This window comes from Bombus huntii, chromosome 9, assembly GCF_024542735.1.
Source record: "Bombus huntii isolate Logan2020A chromosome 9, iyBomHunt1.1, whole genome shotgun sequence".
NCBI classification, from domain to species: domain Eukaryota; kingdom Metazoa; phylum Arthropoda; class Insecta; order Hymenoptera; family Apidae; genus Bombus; species Bombus huntii.
Genome location: NC_066246.1, coordinates 6529789 through 6545343, shown reverse-complemented (window position 1 = coordinate 6545343; position 15555 = coordinate 6529789). Strand labels below are relative to the sequence as shown.

At 37.6% G+C, this 15555-nt stretch overlaps 1 protein-coding gene across 30 annotated transcripts in view; it reads right to left on the bottom strand.

Moving 5' to 3' along the window:
- LOC126869859 (patronin) overlaps positions 1 to 15555 on the bottom strand; it is an 86875-nt gene that overhangs the window by 64330 nt on the left and 6990 nt on the right. Inside the window, exon 1 of one of the 30 annotated variants that reach the window (XM_050626936.1) lies at positions 1359 to 2844. The exons of the other annotated variants lie outside the window; for them this stretch is intronic. Within the exon in view, the coding sequence (XP_050482893.1) occupies positions 1359 to 1466 (108 nt within the window). The 5' untranslated portion in view covers positions 1467 to 2844. Of the gene's footprint in view, positions 1 to 1358; positions 2845 to 15555 lie in introns of those variants that run through there. 30 annotated transcript variants of the gene reach the window in all.

Here is a 15555-nt window from a genome sequence, read left to right as displayed (position 1 = left end):
CAACAGTGATAACGTTATACAAAGATAACATTGCTACTATCGAAGAAATTGAAATAATAAAATTCGATATCGGAGATGGAATGTCCGTGTAACAAAAATTCATACGTTCGTATCATTATCATTTGCAAATGTCTAAAAATGAAAAATGCTATTCAACAACGATAACATCGTTGCAACAAACAAATTGAATAATGGATGTAGATTAACGTGTTTGCAATTCATGAATCACGTAGTAGCGAAGAAAATTAACAAAACTTTTCGAGTGAATCTTTCACAACTTCGTCAATACGTTATTTTAACGTTCAATTTTATACCGAACGAAAAACACAATTGCAAAAGCATATATTTTTACGATCTCGAATTTACAAGCACTTATTTTTACGATCTCGATCTACGAGCTGACTTTTTCCACGCGTAAACTACTGCGTTTCCCGGCGCGACGACTGCCAATGAATCACGGAAACATCGTAGTAGTTGCAGATTTCTTTCATCGATCAACGATAAACGTCGACCGTGTAACGGATATACATTTAACCGATAACCTGTGCAACCGAAGTTGCTTCAGCGAACAACTACCAGATACAACCGATATCGCGAAATTTCCTTCGAAACTATCTCGTATCGCAATCGTTATTAATTTTCTACGCGGCCTAGTTTTCTCTTAAATCGAGCAAGTAACACTAGACAACGTGCATAAATAAACGCGTTAAATATACGCCGTTAGTTTAGTCAACAATCTTGCAAATTAATGGCGAAGATTTCGAACCGTGTTCGTTATATGAAACCTGATTTCGATATCCTGCTCGCGTTTAATTTATTTCTATACACCAGTTATATCGTGCAGATAAAATCATTGACGAAAGATACCGCTTTACAGGAAACGTATACGGTGGTCTGAAAGAAAGGCTGAATAATTTCATGTAAAATCAAAATCATCGTAGATAAAAGGTTTGCTAGAAACGTACGTCCTACTTTTGATACTTTTTAAACGCTAGTTTAATTTGCAGCGATTTTCCTGTCCAACTGTGAAGCGGTAATCCTCGAGCGATCAATTTCAGGCAAACTTTTATAATTTGCTTAATATCATGCTCCACCTAAAGGCTTCGTCTCATCTCCAACTCAACGTCATGAAACCTACGTAGCTACGTACTTTATACTTTCACGTTGCAGTCACGGTCAAAAATTTCAAAAATTTCGCGTTCGGACGTTGCAAAGCGAAGTTAGAAGATAAGTTTTCCGCAAGATCGTTCGATAAGAAACACTATCGGGGAAGGGAAGGGAAGATTAATAACCGCTGTAATCCGGTAGTCTACATTGTGTCTAGCGTGATACTATAGATAGAGAATCTCGTAACTTACGTAAATGGTGGTTACGGTCGCGTTTCTAACCATATCTCTGACGTCGTCTATTTCCCGTCTAGATGTTCCAGGCGTCGTGGTGGGCGCCAGCATCACTTCGCTAGCCATCCTAGAAACTGTTGTTTGTTTCGAGAACGTCACCGGCAATGCCACTGTGCACAGTACGACATCGACACTTTCCAAAAACTCATCGAACCACGGCGATGATTTACGAACGTTGCTTACGAAATCACTAAATTCCGACACTTTCAACCTCGAATTATTTAAAAACCCGCCGTTCCATAGTGAACCGCGATTTTTCCTTCTTTCACGTAGAAAATCATTAATTGCACGTAAACTATTAATTACACGTACAAAACGATATTACCAGTTTCTTGTCTCTTCGTGAAATATCTCCAAAAATATAATTTCTATTTAATAAATTTTCCATCGTGCATACATTTTTAATCAATTTTACACGTAGCAACTCCTTTTATCTTCATATCGAACTCGAGCAGCGAAAATTAGAAAACCATCAAAATTCCACAGACGACAGTGCTAAGTACTCTTTCGTATTCTGACTATTTCTGAATTTACATCGTAACAAGGAAGTTCGTGTGGAAGGTCATCGGGGATCGAACACGATAGCGTAGAAAAGATTTATATAAAATATTGGTCTGTAGAGATTCGTACTCGTAATTTCCGTCGTAACAAAGTCGAGTGCATTCCTGCGATATAATATCGGAGTGAATCAAATTTCACGTGGCAAGGAGCCAGAGACTGATCTTAACGCAGTCGTCGCTGCAAAACTGATTCAACCGTGGCGTCGCATAAAAGAACGATACCCGTTTGGTACATTGTCATTCCTTCCCGCGTATATCTAGCACCGCTGCTATCCATGATTTACATTACAAAATACGGCGGAGAAACGGGCACGAGGGAAGCAAACACAGACAAAAATATAAAGATACTATCGATCCTGAAGCTTCTCTGAACGTGTCCTTTTTCCACTATATCGACCATACAGAAATCTGCTTGGTCAATTGCGCGAGATTGCGCGATCTTCGAATAGTCACGAGAATTGAATAAAAACCGAAACCGAACACTGGCACAGTTATAATAGAATCACTTTCGATCCATCAGCTTCTCTGAATATCCTCGGTTCGATTACGCAAGATTCTCCTTTATCGACCGCACATTTTAGTAATCTTCGATGACGTAAAAAATGATGTAAAAAAAAGCGAACTTGGAACTTTTAACGAAGCCACGTTAAACTCTACGTAAACGTCAATCGCTATTAAAATCAAGCTTCCATTATAATTTTCCAACAAGCCGATAATTTCAAGCGTTGTACACACGATCCTGATGAACTGTGTCTATTTTCCCTGGGAAATCGTTAAATGTCCGTGGGGAAATCGACGGGCCGTTAATCAGCGTGGCGCGCCGAGCTGCTAGAGAACGGAACTGACCGCGAATACCAGAAGTGTTCCGAGTTTGGAGCGAGACTAGAGGCGAAACGTGGCTTCATTCTCTTTCTCGGTGTATGCCAGGCAAGAGAGGAGCGAAAGAGAGCTCGTGTATGTGTTTGTGTGTGTGTGTGCGCGTGTGGAGAGGACTCTATGGTGGTGGCTGCGTGAGTCAGCTGGCGTGCTCCTCTAGGCCTCGTGCACTCGCACGAATATCGTTAGGTCTGTGACGCTGGAAACCGGAGGGGGAAGGCGAATCATTGTGATTCACATATGTAGTAAGTCGATTGGCGGTAGGTTGCAGAAGAAGGCGTCTTTTCACAAGGGACGTGACTGGACGAGATGCTCTTCCTTTCGTACCAGTACCGCAGCAGAGTATAGCGAAGGACGCCAGGAAACGAGAAAATCGTTCTTAATCGAGAGACCGTAAATTACGGCCCGTAATGAACCGCGAGGGCAGCGGTTCGAGGAAAACTGCTGCGAACGAGTCTACCCTGAACAGACGATGAGAAATTTCTTCGCTCGATCGTATCGGGTAGAGTCGAAAGTGCGTAGATGTTAATTTTCCGTTTGCTTTTGTCGATGTCGAATCGTGAGAGAAAGCGGTACGATAAGATTGATTCTCAGTGGAATTTGTTTGACAGGTTGTTGCAGGGAAATTTAGGACGTAGGCGTTGTCCGGACTGTAGATTTTTCGTGCGTTTTTAAATGTGACGAGATACGCGACGTATGAAGATACGGAATTATACAGAAAGGAAATCATTTTTATGCATTTTCGGTGATTTACTTCGCCATGAAATAAAAGATAATACACCGCATAATAATTTTGTTCGTCTGTTGTATAATATTAACGTCATACATTTATAATATGCAAAAGTACATCGCATGCAAGCGCGCGCGCGTTATATGTACATGAAGCTTGTAACACACATATGTAGAAGTACGTGATCTCGCTAAAAACCAAAATGAATAGACTTTAAAATTTCTGTAACTAACGTAAAGAAAGGAATTTCATTCCATCATCGGAACAGGATTTTTCCTTGAAGGGGAAACGAGCATCCTCTCTTTAATAGCATAGCATGATATAAACGAGTATGAACACCGTATAGCTTTCAGTTAATAGAAATACATTTGTTATTCCCCCCTTTGCAAATCCATCGTTCCTTAAATAGTCGATAGAAATATACTTCCCAGCGGGAATCAAAGTTAGCAGAAAATAAGTGTTGCTTGCTGCGATTAGTTATACCTGTAGCTACCTGAGTAACTCTGTATGCACTGCAATTAGTTATTCTGTTACCGAGAAACTCCGCAACCACTGTAATTAACTATTTCTCTGTCGAAATTCGGAAAACTTTGTAGCTGTGTTACCGGAAACCTACTCGTTTAATACTCTCAAAATACATGAAATTAAAAGCAACGTTACTTTGTGACGTTGCACGCTGCTGAACGATGACTTTTCTCAACATCGTTAAACTGAAATTTCGCATCACGTTCGCCAATATGTTCTTCGAATAAAAATGCGAGGTAAAAACGCCACGATCTTACAACGTAATACAAACGAACAATATAAAAATGATTTTGCACAAATTCGCCGAATTAAGAAATGCAACAACACTCGACAGCAAACTTTCCAACGGTTTCTGTCCCGTGATCCGCTACACAAAGACTCTGTCCTTCGCAAGAGACGATCGCCAGATGTCGAAAATGTTAATAGCATATTTGCAATTAGCCTAAGGATCCGTTATAAATCTTAGAATTCTCTAGCTAAGGTTCTTCAAACGAACAAATAGTCTTTGTCTTCGTATTCTCTAAATGCTAGCAACTTTCTCTCGAAGACGGTTAGCATCTTTCCTCAACCATCAACTTAGAGATTAACCAATTCACAACGACTTCCATTTCCCTCATTTTCCTAACGAAAGCTTTCACAGGCATTCGACAAAGTATGGTATGAAGGGCTACTATACAAACTTTAAAAAATCCTACCACACCCCTACCACTCCATCCTAAAATCCTACCTAACCAATAGACAATTCATGGTTAAATGCTTAGACACCACTTCTGCAACATTCCCAATAGAATCTGGCATACCCCAAGGTAGTGTCCTCGGACCCCTACTGTTCTCCATCTACACTGCTGACTTACCTATATCAAACGAGATAACAATAGCAACATTTGCTGACGACACAGCGTTATTAGCAACCAACGCAGACCCGGCAATTGCCTCATCCATTCTCCAGCGATGTCTCGACTCCATGGAAAAGTGGTTTCATGAATGGGGCTTCAAAATTAACGAAAAAAAATCCTCACATGTAACCTTCACGCTCCGAAAACAAACCTGCCCCCAGATCACCATTAACAACACAATAATTCCTAGCAAGGACTCAGTCAGATATCTGGGCATGACCCTGGACAGGAGGCTAACTTGGAAAAACATATCTCAGATAAAACGAAGCAACTAAAGGACAAACTAAAAAAATTCTATTGGCTCACGGGCCGACGCTCCAAACTAAACATACAGAATAAAATTACCCTCTACAAGACCGTAATAAAACCTGTCTGGACCTACAGACTCCAACTATGGGGAACAGCAAGCAACTCCAACATTGAAATACTTCAACGCTTTCAATCGAAAACGCTAGGATCCCTAATTGATGCACCTTGGTATGTTACCAACGAAACAATACATCGCGACCTCAAGATACCCACAGTCAAAGAGGAAATAGCAAAATATAGCGACAGATATAGCAAAAGAGTCAACAAACACCGAAACCCCCTAATCACTGGACTACTTGATACGACGGACCAGATCCGCAGGCTGAAGAGACACTACCAGCTAGACCTAAACGATAAATTCAACTAGTTATTTAAATTAAGTAACATTTACTTATTTACAATACCTACGTACAAATTATACTTATCTATAATAAGTGTCAACTTATTATAAATAATTAGCCATGTTACTGCGCCACGCCAGAAAAATTACTGAAAATTCTCAACGCGAGAATTGATTGTAATTTTAATAAATATTAGAAAAAAAAAAGACGAAGGCTTTCCTCGAAGAATCCGATGATCTTGTATTCTTAGACACACCTCGTTATAATTTTCCTCTACAATATTCTCGTGACGGAAAGTCAGTTGGTAGTTAATTAGAATTCCTTGACGCATCTTGAGCAATCATCATCCGAACTTGTATCGCGCACTCTTCTGAACGCTATCGTAACGCATCGTCTAGAAATCGAGTTGTAACCGCGAAGTACGAACCGCTAAGTATAATCGTGAGCTCTACGTAAAGTGTACATCGAGAGTATTGTTAATAAATATACTTATATATAAATTATACTTTAGTCTTTCTTCAGCACCTATCACGACCTATCCACCTCAGAAATATACGTTGTATATTTTTCCTACAACGGTTTAATAACGTTTTTATGCTACGACTCTCAACTTCGTGCTATACACAGCGAAGAATTCTTTTGTGAAACGTACTAAACATTATAATAATAATAAAGTTACTTTCACACGAAGTTTAAACAGACAGTAGAGTTTGTAAACCACGCTATACTCCATGCTTCTATGTTTCTTTGCGATTGGAAACTTCTGGAAGCTATTTTAACTTTTCGCAAACTTCTACTGGCAAAAGAATGTGTGTATGAAAAAGCATGGTGATCTCGTTTTTTGGAGAAGCTTACTACACGAGAATATTACAGAATTGCGTGCATCGGTTCCCTCTTGAGTACAAGCGTGAACGACTTATTTAATCCCATCACGTTTCTCTATAGCATGGAACCTCGCCTGATGATTTACTGTCATGGAACACTGCTGAGTATTTGAACGTGAAATACATATGTACGTCGTTATCTCCTGAATTGCGATGAAGTTATACATACATACTAATTTCCATGTAAACGAATGATCTTATTCTCTCTTTCCCAAGGAAATACTTTAGAACGTAATAATAAGGATTTGATTCACAAATTATACCATTTAATTCATTTCATTTTCAATTACAGGAAATTTATACCAGTTTTTACGACAAGCGAGATTTTACAAATCTTTTTCCTTTCCTCACATTTCTAATTTTCTTACAGTTCTTTGATTCCATTACAGCGACGCGTGAAAATTTGTAATTAAAAAAACCTGGAAGTATTCGCTTCTGTGATAAGTTACAATACAAAATTTGGGGAAAATACCTTCGACTCTAACAGAGCTTGACTATTTACTATGCTCATGTATATTTACTGTTCGTCAACCTTTTTGATACAACATCAACTAAAAGAGCAATGATAAATTTCCTATCGGATTTTGTATTTCATACGAACAACGCATTTTCAAACGTAGTTAGTTTATTCGAAATTATTTTAATTACATCCGTTAATGTATCCAAAATTGTGTCAGTAAATTAAGTGCTCTTAAACGCTGTAAGGCGAGAAATTCTTTCCTGAATCACGAACTACGAACGATTCGTTATATGTAAAATTTAAATAATGCTCTAGGTGAACGAAGATGCTAAAACATAATGGTGTCCATCACGCTTTTTTACAATTTTGTTTAACACGCGATGAACTTGATTATGAATACGAAATGAAAGTTAAAGAAGCCTGACTAGAAAATGAGAGACCATTAAAAAACTAACGGATACATATTATTACCGCATAGTGTGCATAAACGATTGGATAAGTAGGTAAAACAGTAAATTATTGTTGACAATCGTTCCCATCCTTGACAATCGTATTGTATAACGGCCGTGATGACGATCGTCCATCATCCAATTAAAGAAAGGCCTAACATCAAACATTAAGATTCTCCAATGAGTTCGTTATACGAGAGAATATTGCTATGCCGTTAACGTTATTTATTATGGTAAAATAAATGAAATAGGATAAAACGATATAAATAGAACAATTAATTTACCAATTGAGCAATAGTATGGAATTAAAGCAACTATTTATTTATTTCTCCTTCATTTTTCTATTCTTATTCTATTTTTTAAATCAATGTTTACGAAACTCAGTTTAAAAGCTTAATAGTTATTAAAACTATCGATTAAAAAATTGTTGAGTTACAAAACAGAATCATATTGATTGCCTATCATAAAAATTGTAATTTAATGAGCAGAATTACACTGTGAAAGAAATGAAAAATGTATATTTTCGATTGATGAAAAAACGAATAAGAAATTACGTCTAAATTAATGTTGCAACCTACTGCATCCATAAAATATTAGAAATTCAACATGATTAATAAGATAGCAGACATTTCAGCAAATTAACAGCTTATTTATCTGAACCAATTCTCAAATATTATCAGGAAATCTTGTTTGCTCTGAAAGCGTACGTTGCCATAAATTTCGCATACGTACATATATCTAATATCCTGAACTAAACGCTCGTTCAACTAACTGAGAAGGTTAAAGAACAAAGACTAAGGAAACAGTGTGTAGTTACAAGCTACGAGCAAAGAAACCTAACTAGCAGTAAACTTCGCCGTGCTATGTTTGCCTATTGTTCTACTAGTGGCAACATTGTAGCTAACGTTATTACGTCTCATCCTATGATTGCTATCATTAGTAATCCTATTATCATTCTTCGCAATTTAATAATGTAAATATGATAAATATGTAACAGTGCGATAAAAAGCACAGCAGAATATTGCAAGTACAGCTGCATCGTAAATGTACCTCGTTCAACGGAACAAAATACATGGAGATTTTCATTGGCAATTTTACGACATGTTCTCGAAAAAGCAGGTTATTTTTGAGTCAGAATTTTAACACATCGCCGGCGATACCATTCATCGCTTCTACCATATACTATCGTTCATGAGCGCTTATCCGCTTACGCTTCCGCTAAAAAAGAGTTTCAGACTGTTTATTCTATGGGAAGGGAGGTTGGATCTTTTTAATGGAAAAAAATAAAATAGATATTTCAGCTTTGATATACACCACCGCTCAAATACATCCGAACACTTTGGCAAATTTGTGATAATAGCACGTTGAGTCGTATCTACCGAGCTTTTTCTACCTAATGGCGAATTGATGACTGAAAGCGGTACTTATCGCCTTCTTACAGAGCTAGAAAATTACAAGTTGAAACTCTCTGAAGAGAATTAACAATAATAATATACATTTAATCGTAACGCCCCTCGTTCGAAAAAAATTATACTGTCATCGACTCTATGGAACGTAATATGAGCTGGAAAAAGATGTTCGCGTATCTATACTGCGTATATTGGTATCTTTACGTTATCTAATGCAGGTGAATAAACTACACTGCGTTATCAAGTAAACTTTGTACGTTTTGCAGGAGAAGCTAAATCAAGAAGCGTATCGAAAAGTAAACACGCGTAATCAGGAAATTTTATGTTACTACACAGTCACGTTTTATTTTATTTATTGTTTTTATTGAAAGATCAATTACATCGTGCTCTATAGAATTTAACTCTTGATTCGTGTTTATACACGCACGCATCATGTTTTCATTCATTTACAAATATATCCGAGTTAGTTTCTCTTTCTACCTTTGATATCGAAATGTTAATACTCTGTGATGCTAATTTGAACTTTATCTTCGTAAACCTTGTTTTATTTACTTATCACCTCTATGATATTTTATTATTATCTCGTCGTAACAATACCGAACGATTTATTTATAGCAACTATTGATTTCCAGTTCCCACGTCGCGATGACATAAACCGTAGTAATCAACTATGATTTCGTTTTCTTGGAAAATAGTTATCCTTAAAATCGAAATATCGAATAATGTTCAAAACGTTCAAAATTCTTAGTAAAGTTAACAAAAGTCGAGTATACCTCTGTTACGTCCGGTGACAATTTGCGTAGCCCGGAATTCATCCCTCGGTCGAGGCGGCCACTCGCTATGTTAATATAACTAGTTGCACCATAATAATCATAAAGAACTGCCGTAAAACTAAACATTTCGATGTGACCGTTAAGGCCGTTAAGTGGCATAAAACAACTACGGGTCAAGATGTTCTGTATAGTTATTGCTCCACCAAATGAAAGTGGGGAAACGTTTTCCTATTTTTCCCGGAATTTTCACCCGTAAGCGACAGGTGGTGGGGCAACCAACACCCAGCACGTGACAGCATCATCACCGAACTTTACTGGATCTACAACTATAGATCAGTCAACATCTCTGCGCTGGGTTCACTACTTTAACTCAGTCGACATATATTCGTTAACTATATCTGTTTTTGATAACTCATCTAATTAATATATACATACACACAACGAGCGTAATTATCTTGTCTACAATTGTTGTTGGAATAAAGAATACATTACAACCTGTTACCTCAGCGTTGTAATTAATTCAACTACCTTTGTTATCTTCAACGAATTAGGGGATCGATCAGTTTCGATTGTAAAATCGTAACGGGAATTTACGATTCCTGTTGACGCGCTTCTTGGGATCGCGTCTCTCCGCGAATGGTCGACAAAACAGCTTTTAAATAATTCAACGAAACTCGCTATGAGAATAATATTTAACGGTTTCGTTTAAACAAACGAAGGGATTAGCCAGCGCGTGGAAATGTTGTTCTCTGCGCTAATGCATCATTTATCACGTGAATAAAGGTTTCAATTCTTAATTGAACCGATCGCTCGAAAGGCTTTTCTCTATGTTGGTGACCTTTGTTCGAGTCTAGCGATTTATCTTCGCGCAGCCTCCGAAGCTACACCATGCAGCACAGGATGTACCAAACACTGTAAATGCACGCGTACAACACAACAACAACAACCTATCCCATGCCCCGACGCCTCTACCATTTACGAGTTCTACATGACGCTGATATCTCGCGTTTGCCTTCGCCACCCACGCAACCTTCGTCGTATTTTTCTCAGTCACGGATTACTGGATTTCGAAATTGAAAAGAAAGGCGCGCTTCGTGGCCTGAACCGTCGCGATTTTTGTCGAAAATACGATCTTTGAAAATTCCATGACTTTTCTGCACATGCGGCTTTACGAAAATAGCGGATAAGCCGATGGAGTAAGTCCCTTGAAAGCTATTTATTATTGTTAACTATGCAATTCTACTAACTATTGGTTAAGTGAAAAAAAAATAAAACTCGGACGTAGAATGTTAAAAATCATGATTACTCAAATTTTCTAATCTCAAACATGCTGAAATCTAGGAAATCGCAAAGGTAATTGTATTTTTCTACGATCTCGATACTTACGTGTGTTACATTAAATTAAATGTTTAGTTACTATTTAAATTATCGTATATACCGAGAATAATTTCAAGGAACAACTACACCTACGAGTATCCATTCGAGAGAAGAAAACACAAATTCGACATTCAAAGTTATCTTATATAATACAAATACAAAGGCGAGCGTCTCGCAAGGATGAAACCAACGCAATATGAATCGCAGCATCGTGTAACGTGTGAGAAGCGAGTCGGTCACAGGCATCCAAGGCATACATCATGAACGTTTCGATTACCCTACAAGGTATCGTCAAGGTGTACCACGGCGATTTTCCTCTTGGAAAGATAGCTCGTCAGAGTTGACCGTGGAGGCGATTGTTAATGTAAAACGTCCCGGAAAAGCCTCGATAGTAAGTAGTTCTAGTCTAGAGAGAGCACTGGTCGTGACCAAACGTGATCGATCAGTCAAGATCATTGGAGCAAGCACAGCTTTATTTAGACTGGCGGATACAATGACATCGGCTAGTCGCAATTAACCATCTATAGCTGGATTTTTGTACGCTATGACATTATGTGTCCAAGAGTAGAGTGTGCTCGATTTTATTCTCTTCGTCGTGACACCGTTCGTGATACGAGAAGAAAACGAGTTTTCAAATGGAGATGAACGCTGAACGGATTTAACGTGTCTTTCTCCTTTTTTCATCTCGGTGTAAAATAAACGACGATATGGGAATGGACGAAGATTGTTTGATTTTTGGAATATGGCAAATGGAGCTGGATATTGGTAATCCTACGAAGTCGATTTTTGGTGACGGTGCGATGATACGATTCTCTGATGCAACAGTTTCTTTTTGTTAATTTTTTGGCGAGGTATAATTTGGCCAAGTTTGTCCAAACACAATTCTCATCGTAGCTTCCTTCTTGAAAGATTTCGCGTTGCGACGAAAAAGAACATGCGGCGCTGACGCGAACATTTTTTATTTGATCACAACTTTTTTTTTCGACAAACGGACAAACGAGAACATTGGACAAATCGTAAACACACGAGTACCAATAAAAATTTGCACTTGGAAATTCCAAAACTCACGAATATATCAAATATACACCCAACCTGAATGCGTACAGACGCAATTTTGACATACGAAGATCCACCAAACTCGCGTAACCTACAGCAAATTTCTACGTGTTATCATTCAAATTATCCGCGCGAAGATAAGTCGAGTGCTCGCTCGGTGCTCGTCCGACTTTAAGTATGTAATTCCCAAGTTAAATAGCTTTGCAGAAACTCAAACGAGAGTATCGAAGTGATACGTTTCCATTAATCTCCTCTCGGTCACGTTGCAGAGAATCTGGCGATGTACCTAACACACTGAACGTGCAAACGGACTATTCGAATGCAAACGCCATTCAGTTTTTATTACCCGCTACCAAGAAGAGAGTGAAAAAATGTTCAGAAAGTAAATAGCGTAGGCTATTTATAGGAAACGAAGGATGAATACGATTCCAAGCTCTGAATGAAGTCATTCGACCGTGTGAAACGATGATGATGCCCAGTGAGACGAGACCGAACGATTTTAAATACTAACTCCTTTCAGCAATGTGCCTTTGAATATCGTCTCAGCCATTCTCTCGTCTTTAAGTCTTTTCTCTCAAACGTCCAAGTCATCAGAGTCTCGGATTAGCAATCGATTCCCAAATCACCCTATATAATATATGAGATATTTGATCATTTGGATTATATTTTGCATCGTGTATAAGCTTTTTATTCCTAAGACGACAAATTTCATTTTTTGCTTCATTTTTAATAGGATTGGCAACGGTTGCTAAGGCTTCGTGATGTTGCCAGAATATTTTCTCCGACACGGCGCGGAGTTATGCGACACACCTTAGATTAGGTACTTTGTTTCCGCAACATTAATCAGCGGAAACAATTTAAGTCTTAAAGATCCTTCTAGATAGCATCGTCTATAGCAGCTTACATACTTCTGCACGCAACGCTATATTAATAAAGGCACGTACTAAAATATTTAGAAAGATGTACGAACATTTCTGATAACGTCTATATAGCGAGACTGTAAAAAGTGCATACTTTTTAATTTAATACAAAAAGCAAGCTAATTGTTTGATGTCTATTTGGTGTACGATAGTGAAGAAATGGCAGAATGAATGAAATATTAATTCCAATGAAATTTGATACATTAATGAGAAATTAACAAATATTTGTCAAAAGTGCCGTAATAAATAAATAAAGAGTGCCGTGTAATATTTTTACTTGGAAAGAGGAATATTAAATTTCTATAATCTAACATATTCTTCGTGAGATACTTCAAAAATTATCGGATACTACTCCGCTTTCAACAAATATAAATTAAATTTGTACATGGTGGAATATGTTACGTGGAGAGCAAAGTGCCTTCGATCGCATATTTTTTTAAATATTTTACAAAATTCTATTGAAATTGTAGCGTGGTGGTTCACGTGGTTGCTCTCTAAATTCTAACAAACCATTTGTTATTAAATTGGGCAATCTCTAAATTTGGAACAAGTGCATTGTGAAAATCACTTTCTTCCATTAATTTCACTTTATTTAGATCGAAGCATACGTGTGTCAAACCATAGACGATCGGTGCTATACACTTTGTTTCTACGTGTACTCTCACAGTTTTCACTCCGGGATAATTAAATGAAATAATGCAAAATAATTCCGCGCGCTAATGAATAATTTTCACAGAAACGAACGAGAACGATCAACACTCGTCTCTCCAACACCAGTTTCTCGATATTTCACAGCTGTGCATGGCGGAATAATTACAGCTGTTATCCAACGACCAATGAACCTATACAGACGAATCTACTTACGTCTAAACACGTCGTCATGTGCAATAACGTCTTTATCATCGATCGTCATGCTACCGAATTAATGGAGCCATCCGATAACACGGATTTCAATCTCAATCTTCAATCATAGTTACACATCGCTTGATCCGTGTAACACGTACGTCCTAAATTATACCAAATATTATGTCAGACATGAAGTTTATCAGACGACATTGATTAGGCAAAATTATTGCGACGCGACAGTCGTAATTGACGAAAGAACAGAGTCATGCATTAAATACGAACATTCATAGCATGTGAACAATTTATATTTTTTATCCGAAGAAGGAAAACAGGCTTCCGCGAACGATTCGATGTTTAAAGACACTTAAATAGTATTTACAGATTACCTGCAATTGTATAATTAGCTTCTAACAGATTACAGCACTTCGTCATTTGAAATATAAAACGTGAAAGACCACTGTGGAAATGAGACAATCTACACGACTGAAGATTTAAGGAATAATTATATCTTGATCTTTTAAATGGCACAAATTTCTAATTTCCAAGTAGTCATAGTTTTACAGTAATTTTAACCAACGCTGATCACAAATGTTCGATTACTTTCGTCAGTCAGCGTAAATATATGCAGCACAGCTGTGATATCGTACAAGTTTTTTTTCACAAAAATCGATGAATCATCGATAGTCGATTTACACTCCTTTCGCATGCCCGTCGTGTTTCCATTGCCAAGACAGTTTTCCAAAAGTTCGCGCGACTAAAATCGAATTAATCAACGTTTAAGAGGGAATTTCTTTCACAGCCGAGGAAAGAATGATCGCTTGGCAAAAGTCCGTCGTCGCTTTCTTGCGGCACGACAACCAGCTACATTTCTGACACCTTTTTCTAAAAAGGAACCGAAAGAACACGGCTGTTCGTTTGGGCACAGGCCAAGCTTGACCATCGATAACGAGGTCACTATGATGCCTACATATTGATTGTTTATTGCTACGGGTTTGCGCAAGCTGCCATGTGCCAGGATTAACGGTGCAACGAAACCGCACAGAACAATGGGAAGCTCGACTCTCAGATAGAATGGATACCTAAGTAGTTGAAGAAAACGTTGATCACGATGAAACGTACCGGGTCTCGCGTTTCGAATATTTTTATCACGTGTGCTTCGTGGCTCGATAACGATTTAACGCGCCGAAGGAATAATTTGTAGAGCTGGTTTTCAATTAAATGTATTGCCACAGAAATTTTAAATAATTGAAATTGGAGTTATACTCGCGGAGAGAATCGACAATTCGACTACAAAGATTTCAGCAAACGAAACGAATGAAAGTAGAGGAATCTGTTTAAAATTTATTTTTCTTTTCGATAAAGTTATTATTGAGTTTCATCGTAAAATGATCAGTTGGCAGTTTCATTTTTATTTTAATTTCTTATAATCGTCTCTTTCGTTTTATAAGGAAATAATGCACAAGATCTTTTGCTTTGTATTATTTTATTGAATTATGTATGACCCATTTCTGTTGATTCTGCTGGAACAAAATCGATCATACATAATTCAATAAAATAATATAAAACAGAAAATGTCGCGCATTTATTATTTCCTTGAACGAAGGAAACTATTGGGACAACCTAATACATCGAAAATCGATTTTTCATCTAAAGTGATCGATGGGGGCGACGAAAATTTATCTTCAAAATTATATTTACAGAGGTAGAGAAAATTATATCGCGAAAGGAAATTGGTTACGTATAG